Source organism: Lepidochelys kempii, chromosome 12 (genome assembly GCF_965140265.1).
Source record: "Lepidochelys kempii isolate rLepKem1 chromosome 12, rLepKem1.hap2, whole genome shotgun sequence".
NCBI lineage: Eukaryota > Metazoa > Chordata > Testudines > Cheloniidae > Lepidochelys > Lepidochelys kempii.
Genome location: NC_133267.1, coordinates 21808462 through 21826200, shown reverse-complemented (window position 1 = coordinate 21826200; position 17739 = coordinate 21808462). Strand labels below are relative to the sequence as shown.

General features: G+C 38.1%; 1 protein-coding gene across 2 annotated transcripts in view; it reads left to right on the top strand.

The window, feature by feature from the left end:
- Positions 1–15938, top strand: part of TSHZ3 (teashirt zinc finger homeobox 3) — a 69194-nt gene extending 53256 nt beyond the window's left edge. For both annotated transcript variants that reach the window (XM_073307817.1, XM_073307816.1), the window contains exon 3: positions 11189–15938. In XM_073307817.1, the coding sequence (XP_073163918.1) occupies positions 11189–14391 (3203 nt within the window). In that variant the 3' untranslated portion in view covers positions 14392–15938. The remainder of the gene's footprint in view (positions 1–11188) is intronic.
- The last annotated feature ends 1801 nt before the right edge of the window (positions 15939–17739 follow it).

The window sequence follows — 17739 nt, the reverse complement described above, 5'->3', positions numbered from 1 at the left end:
ATTCCTGCTGACGTAGAGAAGGGACATCCAGGGGGACAGTACAATGCAAGCATGCAGTTAAACAAAGTTATCTTTCATTTATTTCATGTGCGGGAAGGTTGGAGGTGTGAGGGGAGATGCAGGATGGACTTAACTCATATGAGTTTCTGCTACAGCTGAAAACAATTGACAGCTGATGTGACTCTTCATAAAGCAACTGAATTGCAGATTGCAATTAAAGATTTAGTATAAACGTGTACCTAATATCTCTCTTCACAGTAGAGAGCAGTCACATGAGCAATGGGTAAGACTAAAAGAACTGCCACACAAAGACAAATGGTTCTTTTACACTTAGCTTAAGACTTCAACAAGACTGTTGAAAATAGGGTTCATTGGGTATACAAACTAAAATAGTATTTACATCCATCGTACATAAGTTTTTAAATTATATCATTAAAATGTTGTTTAGATATAATTGTATGAGATGGATGCACCTGCCTGATGTAGATATTATACCATTATTGCTGTTGTACTGTAAAAGGCCTTTTTTAAAGATTCCTAATGGTAATGAAAATATTCCGAGATAGCATTAAGGATTTTGCTACTGAAGTGTGTTTAATGTAAATATGCTGTCAGATACCCTTCAAGTAATTGACAAGAGCAGATGATTAGCAGTGTTCTCAATAGTGTTTTTGCATAATCTTACATTTTGACAGAACTCTTCAGCGGCTTGTTATTGTCAGCGCTCTGCAATCAGTATTACTTTTTCCTTGACAACATTTACTTTGTCATTATAAATCTTGTAAGTGGTCATTTAACTTGTTCAGTATGCATGTAAGAGTATCATTACTAACACATTTGGAAAAATGTCTTCCTGTTGAGAAACTATCGTGAAAGTAAACTTTAAAAAACTCTAAATGAAGTAGGTTGACTGCTATTTCTCTGATACTCACCTGAATCAGTGGGAGTCTTATTTATTGTATGTTTCAATAATAATTTTGTCATCTCCTTCTTATTGAACATTCTCATTTTGCCTGTCAAATTCATCTGGGTGGTTCTGGGCTTTTTGTTAGTGTTTTCCTTCTTTATTGTTATTGTTTTAATTATAATCATTTACATCTAACTGGCCAAAATTAAACAGTTGTTATCTGTAAGCATTCATAATTACATACAGTATGTAACATTAATAGTCAATATAATAAACCTTCACATTTATAGAAGCATCTCTTGTTTCTCCAGCAGTTCTTTAATCTGTCTCAATGGATTTCTAGTGTACAGCTCATATAGATTTGGTCAGTGACAAGGGTTAGAGTAGTCTTGTAGAACATTTACTTGTAGCTGTGAAAAGCCCACATTCATCAGAGGATTAGGTCGATCAGATTGTACCAGGATCAATGGAAGGCCTGTGTGATCCCTCTTAGGCTGTAATGTGTTCACCTTCTTTGGAGAGAATTCACATACACACACATTTCTCTGTCTTAAAGCCATTTATCTCAGAATGTCAAATTGCAATAATTAACCATTATTGATCTTAAATTCAATTAACTTCATTAACACAGGTCATGATGAGGGTGCTTGTAAGGGAAAGGCACTTGACAAGTGTCTTTTCTTATGTGACATTGACTGTTCACAGTCGTGGCTATAAACTACCATAGGAACATCTTTTAAAAATGACAAGAGTTTGGTTGGTGACTAAGAGGAGACATTTTAATCCCCTCTTCCCTCACTATTTAGATTTCAGGTTTTCCACTGTATTCCCTTTTTAGGAATCCGTGAACCTTGTACTTCCAGCTTGTGATTTTAGTGGGGGTATTATAGGAAAGCCCAACCTAGCCAAATATACTGCAAGAATAGTGCAGTTCATTAGCTAATGCAGGACAGAGACCCATGTCCAAAACAGTATGATTAGCAGATGAATGAAATGAATATTCAGGGTCTCTCTCTGCTGTACAATATGAAACAAAACGGAAACATCTTGTAGAGGAAAATCCTGAAGTCTTTACTCATTTCTTAGTCCTAACTCAGGCAAAACTCTCTTATTGTAGCCATTAGTAGTCCCTAAGTAGGGCTAAATAGAAACTGAGTAAGGACACCAGGTGTTGACCCATACATAACTCTCTTTTCATGGAGCAACTTCATTGTAAGTGGAGATTCACAATAACTGAAATTGTAATATGCACAATGCAATGCATTGAAACAGTTTGGGACTTTCATTGTACTTCACTGTTCCCATATTGCACAGAGTTCATTATAAGCAAGAGGTGCACCTAAAACTGTATAAGTGTAAAACTGTGTAAGTGACTTCAATGGGAATTTGGAGTTCACAAGGGAAAGAAAGATTAGGCTTGAAGGCCTTTTAATATAAGGAAAGAATTAGCCAATGCATTTTCAATGTCTTGAACTGCTATGATCATTTAAAAATAATCTTTTAGAATGACTTCTACACTCCAATTGAAATAATTTTTAAGGTAAAATCATTATTGTACACCCGAGTTTTAAAATGTAGTATGAAGGCTTTGCTACACTTCCAGAGATCCATGTTTATTTTTCATCTTGGTAATACTAACACACAGCCACTGTTCAGGTCATTAAAAGGTTTCAAAATAAGTACAAATTAAAAGCAACCAGGAACACGGGAAGATTACAGAGAGTAAAGGTGTAAGATTTTTTCCCTAAAGTTCTCAGAAATTCTAAGTAATAATTAGAAGAATAGAATCAGAGAAATTTGGGGAGGGGCAATACCATTCAGAAACAGATTTCTGAGACAATTAAATGGTCATTTTGTCACTGCTTTTGCTATTTCCACTCCACTATACAAAACATTTTCTGAGAAGAGGCAGGGCAGAAGCAGAATGGTTTGATTACGGCATTTGATCATATGAAGAAACTAAAGTTCCCTTACAACATCTGTTTGCTTAGTGAAGGATTATAATAATTAAGAGCTATTAGAGCCATATTGAGAACTTTTATGTTCATGCCTACTTATCCTGGAGTTGGCTGTGAATCTCGTATTAGTTTGTTGAATGCTGTATATGCTTCCAGCGATTAAAAAACACTACCCAAATGCTGATATCAAGCCAGGAGTTGTGGCATTGTTTTTGTTTTTAGAATCCATTCATTTAAAGGGTTTAGTGAAACATGCACATAACCTTGTGCTGTTAATAACCTTTTTCCAAATAGATTTGTGTTTCCTGAGGATTTGATGGAATAATTTTGCCAACAAAAAGAAATTGATAATTTGGAGGTCAGAAAACCACCATGTAAAGTGTGTCAATAGCTCAATATATGATCCAAATCAAAACTATGGTTAAGGGCTACAACCCTAAGTGTCTGTCCGTCTCTCCCTACGGACACATGACTCTCGTTGTATTATACACCTGCATAGAGTGGAGAATTCGACACAGTTCTGTACGTTGCAGCCAAGGAACCTGCCCTGGAAACCAGCAGGAACTGGAGTTATGTCTTGCTTAGAACTGGTCAGATTATTCATAGTGAGTAATTCATACAAGAAATTTAACTTTAGCTGAAATAGCTGCAAATAGGTTAATTTTACTAGTTTATTTGTTAATTGGAATTGTTCTGTTTGTGTGAATCTTTGCTTGTGAACTGTTCACTTCAGCAGTTAATGATTTACCATTTGTAATTGACTGCTTTGCTTGGTATTGTTCCTACTTTCTGGTTGGCTGATTGATACTTGAAATATTATAAGCGGGAGGAGTACAGATATTGAATACCCATATTCACCTGTGAATAGCTCTGTTCTTTGGCAAATTGGTTGTTCTCTGTAAAAATACACCTTTCTCCAATAATTTGTATGCGCTGAGCTGGGTGGGTGCGTGGGTGAAATGTTTGCCTTCACATGCATGAGACGTGAACAAAAAAGGGCATGAATGTGGTCAAAGCAAACAGCAATTCAGAACGTGAATGAATGGTCACAAGCACTATTTTTCTGGTTGCCTTGCTCTAACTGTGATGCTGCTCATAAAAGACAAGGTTGTGCTTGTCTGTTACATGCATGCAGTGAGGGGAGGAGGTAAGAAGCCTTTCTTCTGCATTCCTTTGCACAGATTGCAGAAGGGCCAGGAAATATTCCAGTCCCTGAGTTCACAGGACCACAGGGGCTCGCCCACCATGTGTAGTGTCTCAAAGGGGGCAAGGAAGAGGCAGGGTCCTAGCTCTATCCCACAAAGGTGTATGGTAGTGGGCATACTTGTTCTTTGCTCCTTGGAGCCACATGAAGCAGAATGCCTCCTGGGGCTCCCTTTAAAGCAGTGTGGCTTTACACTGCTCCTAGCGTACATGTCACGGTAGGCCACACAGAGCATGGTCCAAATTCTGTGCTCTAACTCCTGTTCACCTATTTCATGACTGAAACAGAGAAGAATTTGGTCCACTATCTCTACGAACTTCCTTGGGACAAAGAAATCCAGGAGCCATTTGCATCCGTCACAAGTTAGTTGTGTTATATGTGTGTAAATGAGAGTTGGTGGCTCCTGAATGGTCTCTACTGCCAAACTATTATTCTTGCTCTGACAATTCTTAGTTTAAAATAGGTATTTAATTCATTTCTGAACAGTACAATATGGTGTATAAAAGCATGTTGCATATGGGGAAGTTTCTTTGATTCTGCTAGTACTCAGCATGTTCTCCATGCTGGTAGGATGTGACAATGAGTTTCTTTTTAGGGCCTACATTCCTCTCTGGTCAGCAACTTCATGTAGAAAAGGGCAGTAAGGGCTGATGTCTTCATGCAAGCAGATCCAATTCCTTAGCAACTCCTCATCCAATCTAGCACCTAGAAGAGAAGGCTCTAGTGTGATGTGCTGATATGCTGCTCAATATATTGGGCAGGTGTGGTGTGAGATCTCATATGTGGGTGATTTTAACAGGTTTCAGGAACACAGATGCCCTGCTCAAAAGAGGTGCCACAGGGAGTGAAGGCCTCATGCAGAAACCAGGGCAAAACACCAGCTTGGAGTTGACAGAGGTGTGATCTGTCGGATGACTCTAGTCTCTTAGAAGAGATCCTTCCCTATTGCTTACCGCATGTTCCGCTCTGTGCTGAGAGCAGAAAACTATTTGTGGGAGAGTTTAGGCCGTGCCTCTTCTTGACTCAGTGAGCATTCCTACATTCCCTGCTGCTGAATGCAGATTATTGGGCACGTGCAGATCTTGCTGTTGTCAAATAATAGTTTGCTCCAGAGATTTGTGATCACAGGTTCTGGGCTTTGCACAGTGGACACAACTGTGGGCATTTCACTGGGGAATTCAATCCTTAATTATTTTTAAAGATTAAAACTGTCAATTATTTGTAGTTACGTGCACATGCATAGGAAGTTTAGGAACAGAACCTAGAACTCCAAACTCCTGGTCCAGTTCTACTTATGTGTTTTGCCTATATCCCTTCATTATAGAAATGAACTTAACGGGTAATTTAAGAATTCTAGGTTCCATTCCTAGACGTTCTATGTAACCTTAAGCAAGGAGCTTAACTCGCTGTGCCTTCATTTACGCTTTCTATAAAATGGGGATAATGGCACTTACCTATACTACACGGGTGCTAAGAGGAATAGTACATTAATGCATGTTAAAGCTGTTGAGCTCCTTGACTGGAGGGCACTGAATAGAAAGGCCCAGATGTTATAAAAATTCATCTGCTATAATAACTTCAGTTTTTCAGGTGTGTGTTAAATGTGTTTATTACTACTTGCACTGGGGAAGTACATTGTGATTAAGGAAATTTTATAAATGAGAGATTTGAAGAATCATGTTTGATTTACCAAACTTTTAAGCGGAAGAATGCCTTCCTTATCCGAATAAGTAACCTGAGTAAGTGCCTTCTGACTTCCTAGTCTTGTTTGTTGGTTACGCACGTTCCAAACTGCATAACACGTAGAGATGAGATGTGTGTGATTTTTCAGACAGAAGTTTACTGAACCTGAGTAATTTGAAAGGAAGAGTTGGGTTCTGCTGCTCTTTCATTTAAACTACACCTAAAAGCAAGGAAGCATGGGGTCCAAGTGACATGAGAATAAGGTGCTTAGTGTAGATTTCCTTCACTCTGTTCAGGCCGGTCCACATTTCAGTGTAGCAGAAACTGTTCTTGTTATCATCTGTTCCCTATGTATTCACATCTATGTAATTCTCTCCTCTAATGCTAACAGTTGACTTGAGCTCTCTGAAGTTGCTCCAAATGTAATACCAGTACAGGATGCTGGATTAGAGCAGCTGGCTAGCTTCCTGTGGCCTATTTCTGAGCTTTCTCTATAAGACAGCTGCAGTACTTTCAGCAAAGAAACAAATGCTAGTACGCTTCAAAGTTTCTGGCGCCTAATGATAGCCACCCATTTCACTGGCATGCTGTCACATCCATCCCCACTCCGATCCCCAATAATTTAATACCACATTATTATTGGCATGAAGAAGCTGCAGATTTATTAACACACAAAATATCCAGCTAAACAAGCATTAATCATGCACATTACATCAAATTAACATGTAGAAAATTAATATTCTTGACCTTGCCAGTGGGCAGAATAATAAATCTTGAAGTAGAATATTACTCTAGTGAAAGGTACCAACTACTCCAACCAATGTGTGAGAGAAGCATGGATCTCTCTACCTAGAAATAACATTTCATTCCAACAACAGACAGTCCTGCCCCTATGAAACAGAGCCTCTGACCTCTGTAAGCAGGAATAATAGCTAGATTGCTATGCTTGTGTAAAGAAAGCATTGCCATTCACCATTTATGTTGCCACTCTTGGGGGAGGAAAAACCATTACCAGTATAAACATTTTGATTTAGCCGCACAGTAGCCTCCCATATTTGTAGAAATATGATGGACTGATATTGGTTCTCACTGCTTGCATGGTGTGCATGGAGTATGTCTGTGAGTATATCCCTGTATGCACAGTATGTGCATGTATAGGTTGTTTTGGGCGGTGATGTAGCACAAGTTATTTCTCTAGCGAAGAAATGATGCATAGCTCAGTTATGAAGGTAATTTCTTCTTGTATGGAAATGAATTCCATTATATTACCGCTTAATGTTATGTATTTATATTAAATGTGTTAATTTCATTTTTACCTAGCAGTTTAGTTAATAATTATAACAAATGTTAATGAGGGAGCTGTCTGTTCTCGACTTCTCTCTACCTGTACCAAGGATAGGTTTCTTAACTCTTCTGATATCTTAATTTTCCCTACAAACCCAGTGCCATTCCAGGAAAGCATTTTCCTTGTTTTGTCAAATGGACTGTCACAATCATAGAAACATTTGGGTTGCAAGTGACTTCCCTGGGGTCACCTAGCCTTGCAGGATGTAAAGTGAAAAGTTTTGTGGGGAGTGAGTTTGTTTGTTTTTATGGAGGGAAAAAAGCCAGAATAGAACTACATAATTGCTTTCATTTTAATTCTTACTAATTTATTTTGCCTTTTAGAGGCACCTTTAAAGTCATCCCGCCCCCAGACAGTGCTGTTGAGGTGTTAAAGAACATACACATACCTCACTGTTTTTCAAACATTTACTTTACATATGAAAAATAGGAAAATAGGAAAAAGGACAAAGAAAATAAACCCACACAAATGAACATGGGACTGGGTGATAGGGGATGGATCACTTGATGATTACCTGTTCTGTTCATTCCCTCTGGGGCACCTGCCATTGGCCACTATTGGAAGACAGGATACTGGGCTAGATGGACCTTTGGTCTGACCCCGTATGGACGTTCTTATGTTCGAACATTGTTGCAACTTATATTTAGTGTCCCGTGCAGACAGACGGAATAAATAGGTGACCAGCTGGGGAATGGCACCAGTTCCAGTTGGTTTGGATGAGGGTGGTTTACATCTTGCTCCTTCTCATAGGTACCCTCATCTTCCGCACAAGAGAAGGGCATAAAGGTTCTCAGCCCTGGCTAGATCTCTAGTGGAGAGAGTAGGGGGTAGGGCTGAGTGTCATTTTCCCTGTCACTTGTTTAATTGGATAACCTCACTGCACTGGACCCAAATAACTGACTGGAGCTGAAGAGGGTGCAGTCCCCTTTTCCCCCATGTTGTTTTGGGATTAGTTTATTAAAGTTGCACCCTCATACGCTGGACCGATTCCTGCTCTGCATGTCTTATTTCCTGTGTGCCTGAATCAAAACTCTGATGTCACAAACTCAGCTTCATGACTCCAGCATGGGAAGGAGAAGAGCAGTTATCAAGGAGATAACACAGATATGCTTGATAATTGGTAAAAAGGGTAAAGAAAGGATGCTGGAGATTTTCAGCTAACATAAAAGTCACTCTTCTAAAAGTGGTGAATATGACAACACAAGCAGCTCAGACCAAGCAAAATTCCGAAGGTTTCAATAGCCAGAGAAACCTAAATGTAAGGAAAAGCAATCACTAATCAGGGACTAGATTGTGCAAGCTTTGCTCATGCTGGTAAGCACCTATTCACACAAGTAGTTTTATTAATGTCCAGGAACTACTCCTGTGACTACTCACTGTTATGAGGGTGGGTGGCAATCTCTAGCCCTACATGAATAAAGGGAGAAAAAGCCAGGCACATTGATAGACCGCCTCAGTGTGCTGCCTCAGGATGCAGGTGTGAAAAGGAGATTGTACTAGGGCAGGCAGTGTGACAGTAACTTCCCTTTTCCTTTATGCCGTAAAGAGGTGATTTCTGTTTGGGAAGGGAAGTACAGGGACAGGAGTTTTTATTAAAAAAAAAAACAAAACCCCCACACAAACAAAAATACACCTGTTTTCACGAAGAGGGTTCCACAGAAAAGGATTGTGCTATTTCAGGCTACATTTGCTTTTCATCATAGGGTCTGCGACATAACTTCTTTCTTCCTTTTCTTTTAAAATTCATGTCTCTTGGAGCTTTGGAATTGTTCTTCAGTTACTGATCATTGGTAGCAAATTATTCAGCTCTTGTCATTGTCTTAAAATTCTCACATTCAGAGGGTGGTTTGCATCGTTTGGGTCTGCTGAGCTGCATGCTTTCGCTAGAATTGAGAAATACCCTGGTGCAAATAACTAAAATAAGACAACTTGTATTGTTCCATAAGAGGATGAAAGTGCTGAATGAATGACATTGTGTGATTGTAAACGCTTTGGAGCTTGGACTGTGAGTGTTTATACTGTGCCCAGCAGAATGGCACTGATTCTGATTGCAACCTGTTGGCACTTCTGTATTATAAATATTTCCGAGTAATTGGGTGACCAGACATCAAGTGTGAAAAATCAGGACGGGGGCAGGGGGTAATAGGCACCTATATAAGAAAAAGACCCAAAATCAGGACTGTCCCTATAAAATCAGGACATCTGGTAGGTGATTAGAGAAGTTTTACAGTCAACCTAAATATTTCCAAAGAGCATAAAATTACAGCAAAATAGACAGTAGTTACATTGTCTTTAGATTCAACCTACGTATTTTTAATTTTAAAAATACAGTCTTGACATCTCTTCAGATATATTGCACATTTGATCTGTAACACCTAGGCACAGTTGTGTGTTGCTCTGACTTCATATGTTTGTGCTTTCAAGGGTTTAACTCAGAATACAAGGGCCAGATTATAACCTCACGTGGTTGGAAGCAGTTTTGCTAAAATCGTCAATGTGAGAAGGCACTAGTAAATTTTTTTTATATATATTTCCCAACTGATTGCACCACACTTCTTTTGAAAGTGGAAGTGTCTAACTTCAGTGTTACTTTAACAGTTATTTTGTCATTAGTGCTTCACTTAAAAACAATCACCCTGAAAAGAAGCATGAAAGATTTCTAATGATAGATACATGATATATAGCCATTAAACTTTTCTCCTTCTTCCACTGCCCTGGATGAAATAGCTTCATTTGATCAATATACGGTGTACACTTTTGCTTGAATAAACAAGCTGTATAGATTGTTGTGTATGCTGAACTGTGCCATGCTTGGCCAGATGCCCTCACATTCCAGGTGTGTTATGAAGCCAAATGCCTTCAGCCATTTGAAAACTATGGATATCTATTGCAATTGCATTTTTTAAGCATATTATTATTTTGATAATAGATATCTAGGAAGTTCTCCATGTATTGTTATATGGTTAGTTTAGTTCTTTAAAAAACAGCAACAAAATATTATCTAATATGCATCTATTTATATATATTTTATCTTTTCACTTATTTTTACATTAAAGCATTCAGTAGAAATAGATTAGTTTGATCAATTACTGATCGCACTCTTAATGTTTTGATAGAATTTTCCTGCCCAAAGGTATTACTTTTATGTGTAAAATACACATAGGGTGCCAGTATGAAAAACTAACATGAAGCTCGTCAGTTCCTAACTATCCTATTCAGGAAGAGTGTATTAGATTTACATCACCAGTTGCATTACTTAAAAAAAAGACAGAATCCCTGTTGGGTGCCCATGTAGCTTATGCTGCGTAAATATTGACAAAGTAGTCTAAAGAGCAAACACTTTGACATTTGTAAGGTCCACTGGAAGGTCTTGTATATATTTATACAAGAAGAATGAGTACAGCATACCAATTTTCTTGAACTTGTCCCTGACATAATTCTGCATGGGCTTTCTTGTTGGGAAGAGAAGTGTGTTTAAATGTGAATGGGTCATTTGTTGCATCTGTAATGAATATCTTGAATCACTGTTAGTCAGGTATTTCCAAATTTAGAGTCACCAGCTTTACCACACACAAAAAGAAAAGAAATCTTTTTTTAATTTATTGTAATCAATGTACATTGTTTTTACTTTGTAGGAATTTTATTGATGTTTTTTTCCTTTATATTTATTGAAAATTGAGTCTCAAAAATGTAATGAGTAAAAAATGCTTGCTTAATTTAAATTGTGAATCTGTCTGTTAAGAAATGCATTAGGGGTAGGAGAAGCATAAGACATATTAATTGACAGACAGGAGCTGCTGTCTCTGAGGTTGATACAAGTAATTTATTACTTTAGAAATGAATGCCACCTCCAGAATGTGCTTCATTAATTTCAAATTTAGTTTTAATTTCAAGCTGTTGCCCCTTGAGAAGAATAAGGTGGCAAATTATGTTTGAAGAGCAGATTTTTTTTCTTGCTCTGAAGAAACATTACATTTTAGCTGTTTAATTTTACAAATAAATGCAGTTCTTTAGCTGAAATATTTAAACAGCTGATGGAAAGTATGATCCACAGTCACTAACTCTTGTTGTTTTTATTTTGTCCATGATAGCCTATGTTTCAGATGAACTAAAGGCTGCAGCACTGGTGGAGGAAGACATGGAACCTGATGAAAATGCAACTGATGGGGAACCTTCAGCAAAATACGTGTGCCCAGAAAAAGACTACAGTAAGAACTGCCAGAGCTACCAAAACTCTCCAGCTGCTGAATTTTCCAGCCACGAAATGGACAGTGAGTCACACATCAGTGAGACAAGTGACCGAATGGCAGATTTTGAAAGCAGCTCTATCAAAAATGAGGAAGAGAGCAAGGAGGTGGCAATACCGCTTGAAGATTCTGCTGTGTCTGATAGCTTAGAACAAATGAAAGCCGTCTATAATAACTTCCTTTCCAATTCCTACTGGTCCAATCTCAATTTGAATCTCCACCAGCCGACTTCAGAAAAAAACAACGGCGGCAGCAGCAGCAGCAGCAGCAGCAGCAGCAGCAGTTGTGGGAGTGGTAGCTTTGACTGGCACCAGACTGCTATGGCAAAGACACTGCAGCAAGTTTCTCAGAGCAGAATTCTTCCCGAACCCAGTCTTTTTAGCACAGTTCAGTTGTACAGACAAAGCAGTAAGCTTTATGGCTCTATATTTACTGGAGCCAGTAAATTCCGTTGTAAAGACTGCAGTGCTGCCTATGACACTTTAGTAGAATTAACAGTGCACATGAATGAAACAGGACATTATCGAGATGACAACCATGAAACTGATAACAATAACCCTAAAAGATGGTCCAAACCTCGTAAACGTTCTTTGCTTGAAATGGAAGGGAAAGAAGATGCCCAGAAAGTATTAAAGTGTATGTACTGTGGCCATTCCTTTGAATCTCTTCAGGACTTGAGTGTTCATATGATCAAAACAAAACACTACCAAAAAGTGCCTCTGAAGGAACCTGTTACACCCGTAGCAGCAAAAATTATCCCAGCTACTAGGAAAAAAGCATCACTGGAGCTTGAACTTCCAAGTTCTCCAGATTCCACAGGTGGGACACCGAAAGCAACAATCTCGGACACCAACGACGCACTGCAAAAGAATGCAAATCCTTACATTACGCCAAATAATCGTTACGGTCACCAGAATGGTGCCAGCTACGCTTGGCATTTTGAGGCAAGGAAATCTCAAATTCTCAAATGCATGGAGTGTGGAAGTTCCCATGATACTTTGCAGGAACTCACTGCCCACATGATGGTGACAGGACATTTTATAAAAGTCACCAACTCTGCCATGAAGAAAGGGAAGCCAATTATAGAAGCCCCAGTGACGCCAACAATAACAGCTCTACTAGACGAAAAAGTACAGTCTGTGCCACTCGCAGCCACCACTTTTACATCTCCCTCCAACACGCCTTCTAGTGTCTCCCCAAAATTGAATGTTGAAGTAAAAAAAGAAGTAGATAAAGAGAGAGGGGCTGCTGATGATAAAATGAAAGAGAAAGAGAAGTCAAATGAAGATGAGGAAAAGTATGATATCTCCTCAAAATATCATTATTTGACTGAAAATGACCTGGAAGAAAGTCCTAAAGGGGGACTAGATATTTTAAAGTCTTTAGAAAACACAGTAACATCAGCTATAAACAAAGCCCAGAATGGTACACCAAGCTGGGGTGGCTATCCCAGTATTCATGCTGCCTACCAGCTACCTAACATGATGAAGCTGTCGTTGGGTTCATCGGGAAAAAGTACACCCTTAAAATCTATGTTTGGAAACAATGAAATAGTGTCACCGACTAAAAACCAGCCCCTACTGTCGCCACCAAGCAGTCAAACCTCCCCTGTGCCAAAAACGAACTTTCATGCCATGGAAGAATTGGTAAAGAAAGTCACGGAGAAAGTGATTAAAGTTGAGGAAAAAATGAAAGAACCTGAAGGAAAACTGTCTCCAGTGAAACGTGCGACACCTTCGCCATGCAGCAGCGAAATCAGTGAACCCCTCAAAATGGATGCCTCCAATGATGGTGGTTTTAAAAGCCAACAGAACAGCCCAGTTCCTCAGAGGGATAGTTGCAAGGATAGTACAGCTATAGAACCAGTGGAAAATGGTAAAGAGCCTGTAAAGTCAATTGCAAGTACATTAAGCAGCAGCACAGCTATTATTACAGATCATCCTCCCGAACAACCATTTGTAAATCCATTAAGTGCACTGCAGTCTGTCATGAATATTCATCTTGGGAAAGCAGCAAAGCCATCTTTGCCTGCTCTGGATCCAATGAGCATGCTTTTTAAAATGAGCAACAGTTTGGCAGAAAAGGCTGCGGTGGCCACCCCACCTTTGCAGTGCAAAAAAACAGACCACTTAGACCGTTATTTTTATCATGTCAACAATGACCAACCCATAGATTTGACGAAAGGCAAGAGTGACAAAAGCTGCTCTTTGGGTTCAGCGCTTTTGTCATCCACATCAACATCTTCTGCATCTTCTTCATCTACAGTGACAACAGCAAAGACATCTGCAGTCGTGTCATTCATGTCAAACTCGCCGCTACGCGAGAATGCCTTGTCAGATATATCTGATATGCTGAAGAACCTGACAGAAAGTCACACATCAAAATCTTCCACACCTTCCAGCATATCTGAGAAATCTGACATTGATGGTACCACAATAGAGGAACCAGAAGAGACTACACCAGCTCAGAAAAGGAAGGGACGTCAGTCTAACTGGAATCCTCAGCACTTGCTCATTCTGCAGGCCCAGTTTGCAGCCAGTTTACGACAGACATCAGAGGGAAAATACATAATGTCAGACTTGAGCCCTCAAGAAAGAATGCACATTTCAAGGTTTACGGGACTCTCAATGACCACAATTAGCCACTGGCTAGCCAATGTGAAATACCAGCTCCGAAGGACGGGAGGAACTAAGTTCCTTAAAAATTTGGACACTGGGCATCCAGTGTTCTTTTGTAATGACTGTGCTTCACAGATCAGAACTCCTTCAACTTATATCAGTCATCTTGAATCACATCTAGGTTTCAGGTTAAGAGATTTGTCCAAACTGTCCAATGAACAGATTAACAATCAGATAGCACAAACAAAGTCACCATCTGAAAAACTGGTGACATCATCTCCAGAGGAAGAAATTGGAACTTCCTATCAGTGTAAACTTTGTAACAGGACTTTTGCAAGCAAGCATGCTGTTAAACTTCATCTTAGTAAAACACATGGGAAGTCACCAGAAGATCATCTTCTGTATGTTTCGGAGTTAGAGAAGCAGTAGCATTTGCTTTTGATTAAAATAACTGTAATTTGCTTTGAGGAAAACTGTCAAAGACGCCTTAAAGCAACTGTTTAGTTCTTGGCACATGTTCTTATTTTAACTCCAGAGAGTCACTCTGGGCTGAACTGTTTTGTATAATTGTACAGTGTTTAATAGAGGTGCATAATCAGCTGTTGTTACTGGTAAAATATGAAGGTTAAAATGCAGTGGTAAGTGTTTGGAACTTTGTGTAAATTGGATTTAGTTGCTGTGCATCCCTCTGATGCATCAAGCTGCATGCATTAACAGACAGTTTAATTAAGCATTTATAACTAATTCTGGTGCACTTTTTTCATGTGACCTAAGTGTGCTGGTATTTCTCACCCTATAATCTTTAGCCCTCTGAGTACTTTGAAACACTTTTGCTTTAATTTGGTAAAATGTATGGATATGTTTTTTTAAAACTCTTACCAGCTTAGTTCTAAATTACTAATATGAACCTCCATTTATGCAGAGGTGTATCACACCTTGAAATTTAAAATATTATTTTCACATTGAAACATAGATGTATATATTGTATAGATTTCAAAATCTCTTATGGAAATGTAATTGTGATTAATGCCATGTTTTTCTTCAGCATTTTTAGTAATGACGGTTTTTGTACCTGATATGCCTCGGGTATAAGCTATACCTATATATAATGTATATTTCCTTTTTTAGGTCTAAGAGTTTTTCTTTTAACATCCAAACATTGTAAATTATATGAAAGGCACCACGAATAGCATTTATAAAGTATTCAGAAACATTATTCTTAAAGCAAAGTATGATTGTTTTGTTTTGCTATACAGTACATCTATATTGATAGAGGTTCATGTTTAAATTATACATATTTATTAGTATCGTTATCATTTGTTTTTAAACCAACTGAATAACAGAAGCCATGGACTGCATCCTTGGCCTGCATTATAACTATTTTGCACAACATGACTTTTAAAGGTATTTATTAGTAAAAGAAAATTTAAATAAAATAAAACGTGAGAGAATTCAAAATAAACTCAGTGCTCAAAGGGTTAAATCTATTTGAAAAACTTGTACTGTATTTCCTAAACATTGATAAAGCCTTTAAAATGTTTGTACTGTAATATTTTGCTTAAAAGTTATGAGGCATTCTGTGATATAACCTTTTACTTATTTATAAGCGCTATTGGTTGTTATTTCATATTGTAGAATGCCTTTTTATTTCAATTGGTAACTTTCTGTTTTGTTCTGCCTAATTATTCTCCCAAGATTCCATACTGCAGCTTTATCTTTAGGCATATGAAAGGTAACCCGTGGTTACCAGCACACTAAGTGATTCTGTTCGTCTCCATTTTTGGCAGTTAATTTGCAGAAGTAACTGACAGCTGACACCATATGAGAATCTATGTATAAAATATTGGCATGTAAACAGCACAGACACTGTAATGCACTCTGTGCCCTGTTTTGTTGTTGACAATGAAGCACCATTATATGACTCTTCATATAACCTTTTTTTCTACAGCAGCATTAAAATTGTCTTTTTGCTATAATTTTGTGTTGCATTCACAATTATGTCTGAAATGTGCTACGACTAACGAGCACATTAAAATTAAATTGTATGCTATCTGTTTATGACTGAAGCTTGAGTAGGTTTCTTCATCTGCCAGGTGCTGGCAGTCAAAAGCTGCACATAAATCACTGGAGTTTTAGTGAACTTTAGCATTTAAAGAGCAGGGTAGCACTTATTCAAAGGCTGCATTAACAAAAATTTTCCCCAAGAAAAGATAAATGAATGTTATAACTCCACTTTAGAGATCGGGTAAGATTGACTGTAAAGAAGAGAGTTTATAAGCAACATGTGTGGCAAAGCAAATAGGAGTTTTGCTGTGCTGTATATTCAGACTCAGATAGTGATGCTTAAATGAATTCCTCTTGAATATACAGAATAGAGTCTGCAAGTAGTATTAGTAGGTGCTTCATGTCCAAATTTTTATTTATTTAAAAAAAAAAAAAACCACACAGCCCCAAATAATCTCTTTTTAAAAGTGACCAGTTACCTGCCTACTATTATTTCTTTCTTTTCTGTTGTCCTCTGCAGTGTAAAGGCTGGTATCTATTTCTTTTAAAACATTAGAAATCGTTCTGTTCATTTTATAAAGAACACAGCTTGAAGTAATATGTATTATTAGTAAATAGGCCCCATAAATAGCAATAATCAAGTCCAGTACTTGGATTATGGACTAGAACTCTGGGGTGTGGGTGTTTTAAATTTTTGTATTGTTGTTGGTTTTTCTTTTTGTCATTTGGCTCAACATTTACATCTGATTTTAAGGTCATTAGTGTATTGAAGTTGATGGTCTCAACTCGGATCCTAATGAACAGTCATCTATATGACAAACCTGCTGCACACAATTTTTGCTGGTTAGCTGCATCATCTCAACTGTATGACCCTACCTTCTTAGAAAAGGTAACCCCTTCAGGCCAGGGCTGAGGTCTTTTTCTCTTTAGTGAAACATCCCTTAAGGCTGTCTGTATTTTTAAGACTAGATTATCTCAGTCCACATTGTAGCCAGAATCCCTCCTTCTGGGAACACAGATTTTCTCCTTGAAAATTAGAACACCTTAAATAGAGCATTGGATTTCAGAACAGAATTTCACTAGTTGTGAGCCTGGCAGATTATTACATACATTTGCAACCCTTATATTTTCAAAAGGCACCATTTGATTGTAAGGTGGCAATGGTAAATAGCATTGTGCAAAATTTTGCTGTTTTTACGGTTTGGGGGAAGGGAAAAACAGGAGAGACAAACTCCTCAGTCCTTTTCAGTATTTGTTTTGTTTATTTTCAAAATGCAAATGGGAGGAGGTAATGATTGTGAACATCAAATACTACATTTGCAGCCCCTCCTCATTTGTGGTGATAATCAATACCTGGGGCAAAATATCATCATATCAATATGCAGTGAGGAGGAGAACTAGAAGAAATACAGGGAGCAGCTATATCTATTAGCGTGTACCATAAATGACTTTTTCATACATTTTCAAAATATCTCTGAAACATTGCAAATAGCTAATCAGGATCTGCATGTCCCAAATTTATTAAAATAAAGTTCAGCTTGCATCTTAGAAGCTCCAAGACTGGCATACCAATGTGATTTCACATTATAAAGAATTCAGAGAATCAATGATCTCGTGTAATATCCTTTTTCCCCATATACTGATATGTATTTTGGCGTGGTAACTCTCAGTCCTAACCAAATCACCGGCTTCTCTCTGCTGGCACACATTTTCCCCCCTATTAGATGCAGGATTTTTAACAACATTTGAGTCCCTAATTTTTGCTTTGCTCCT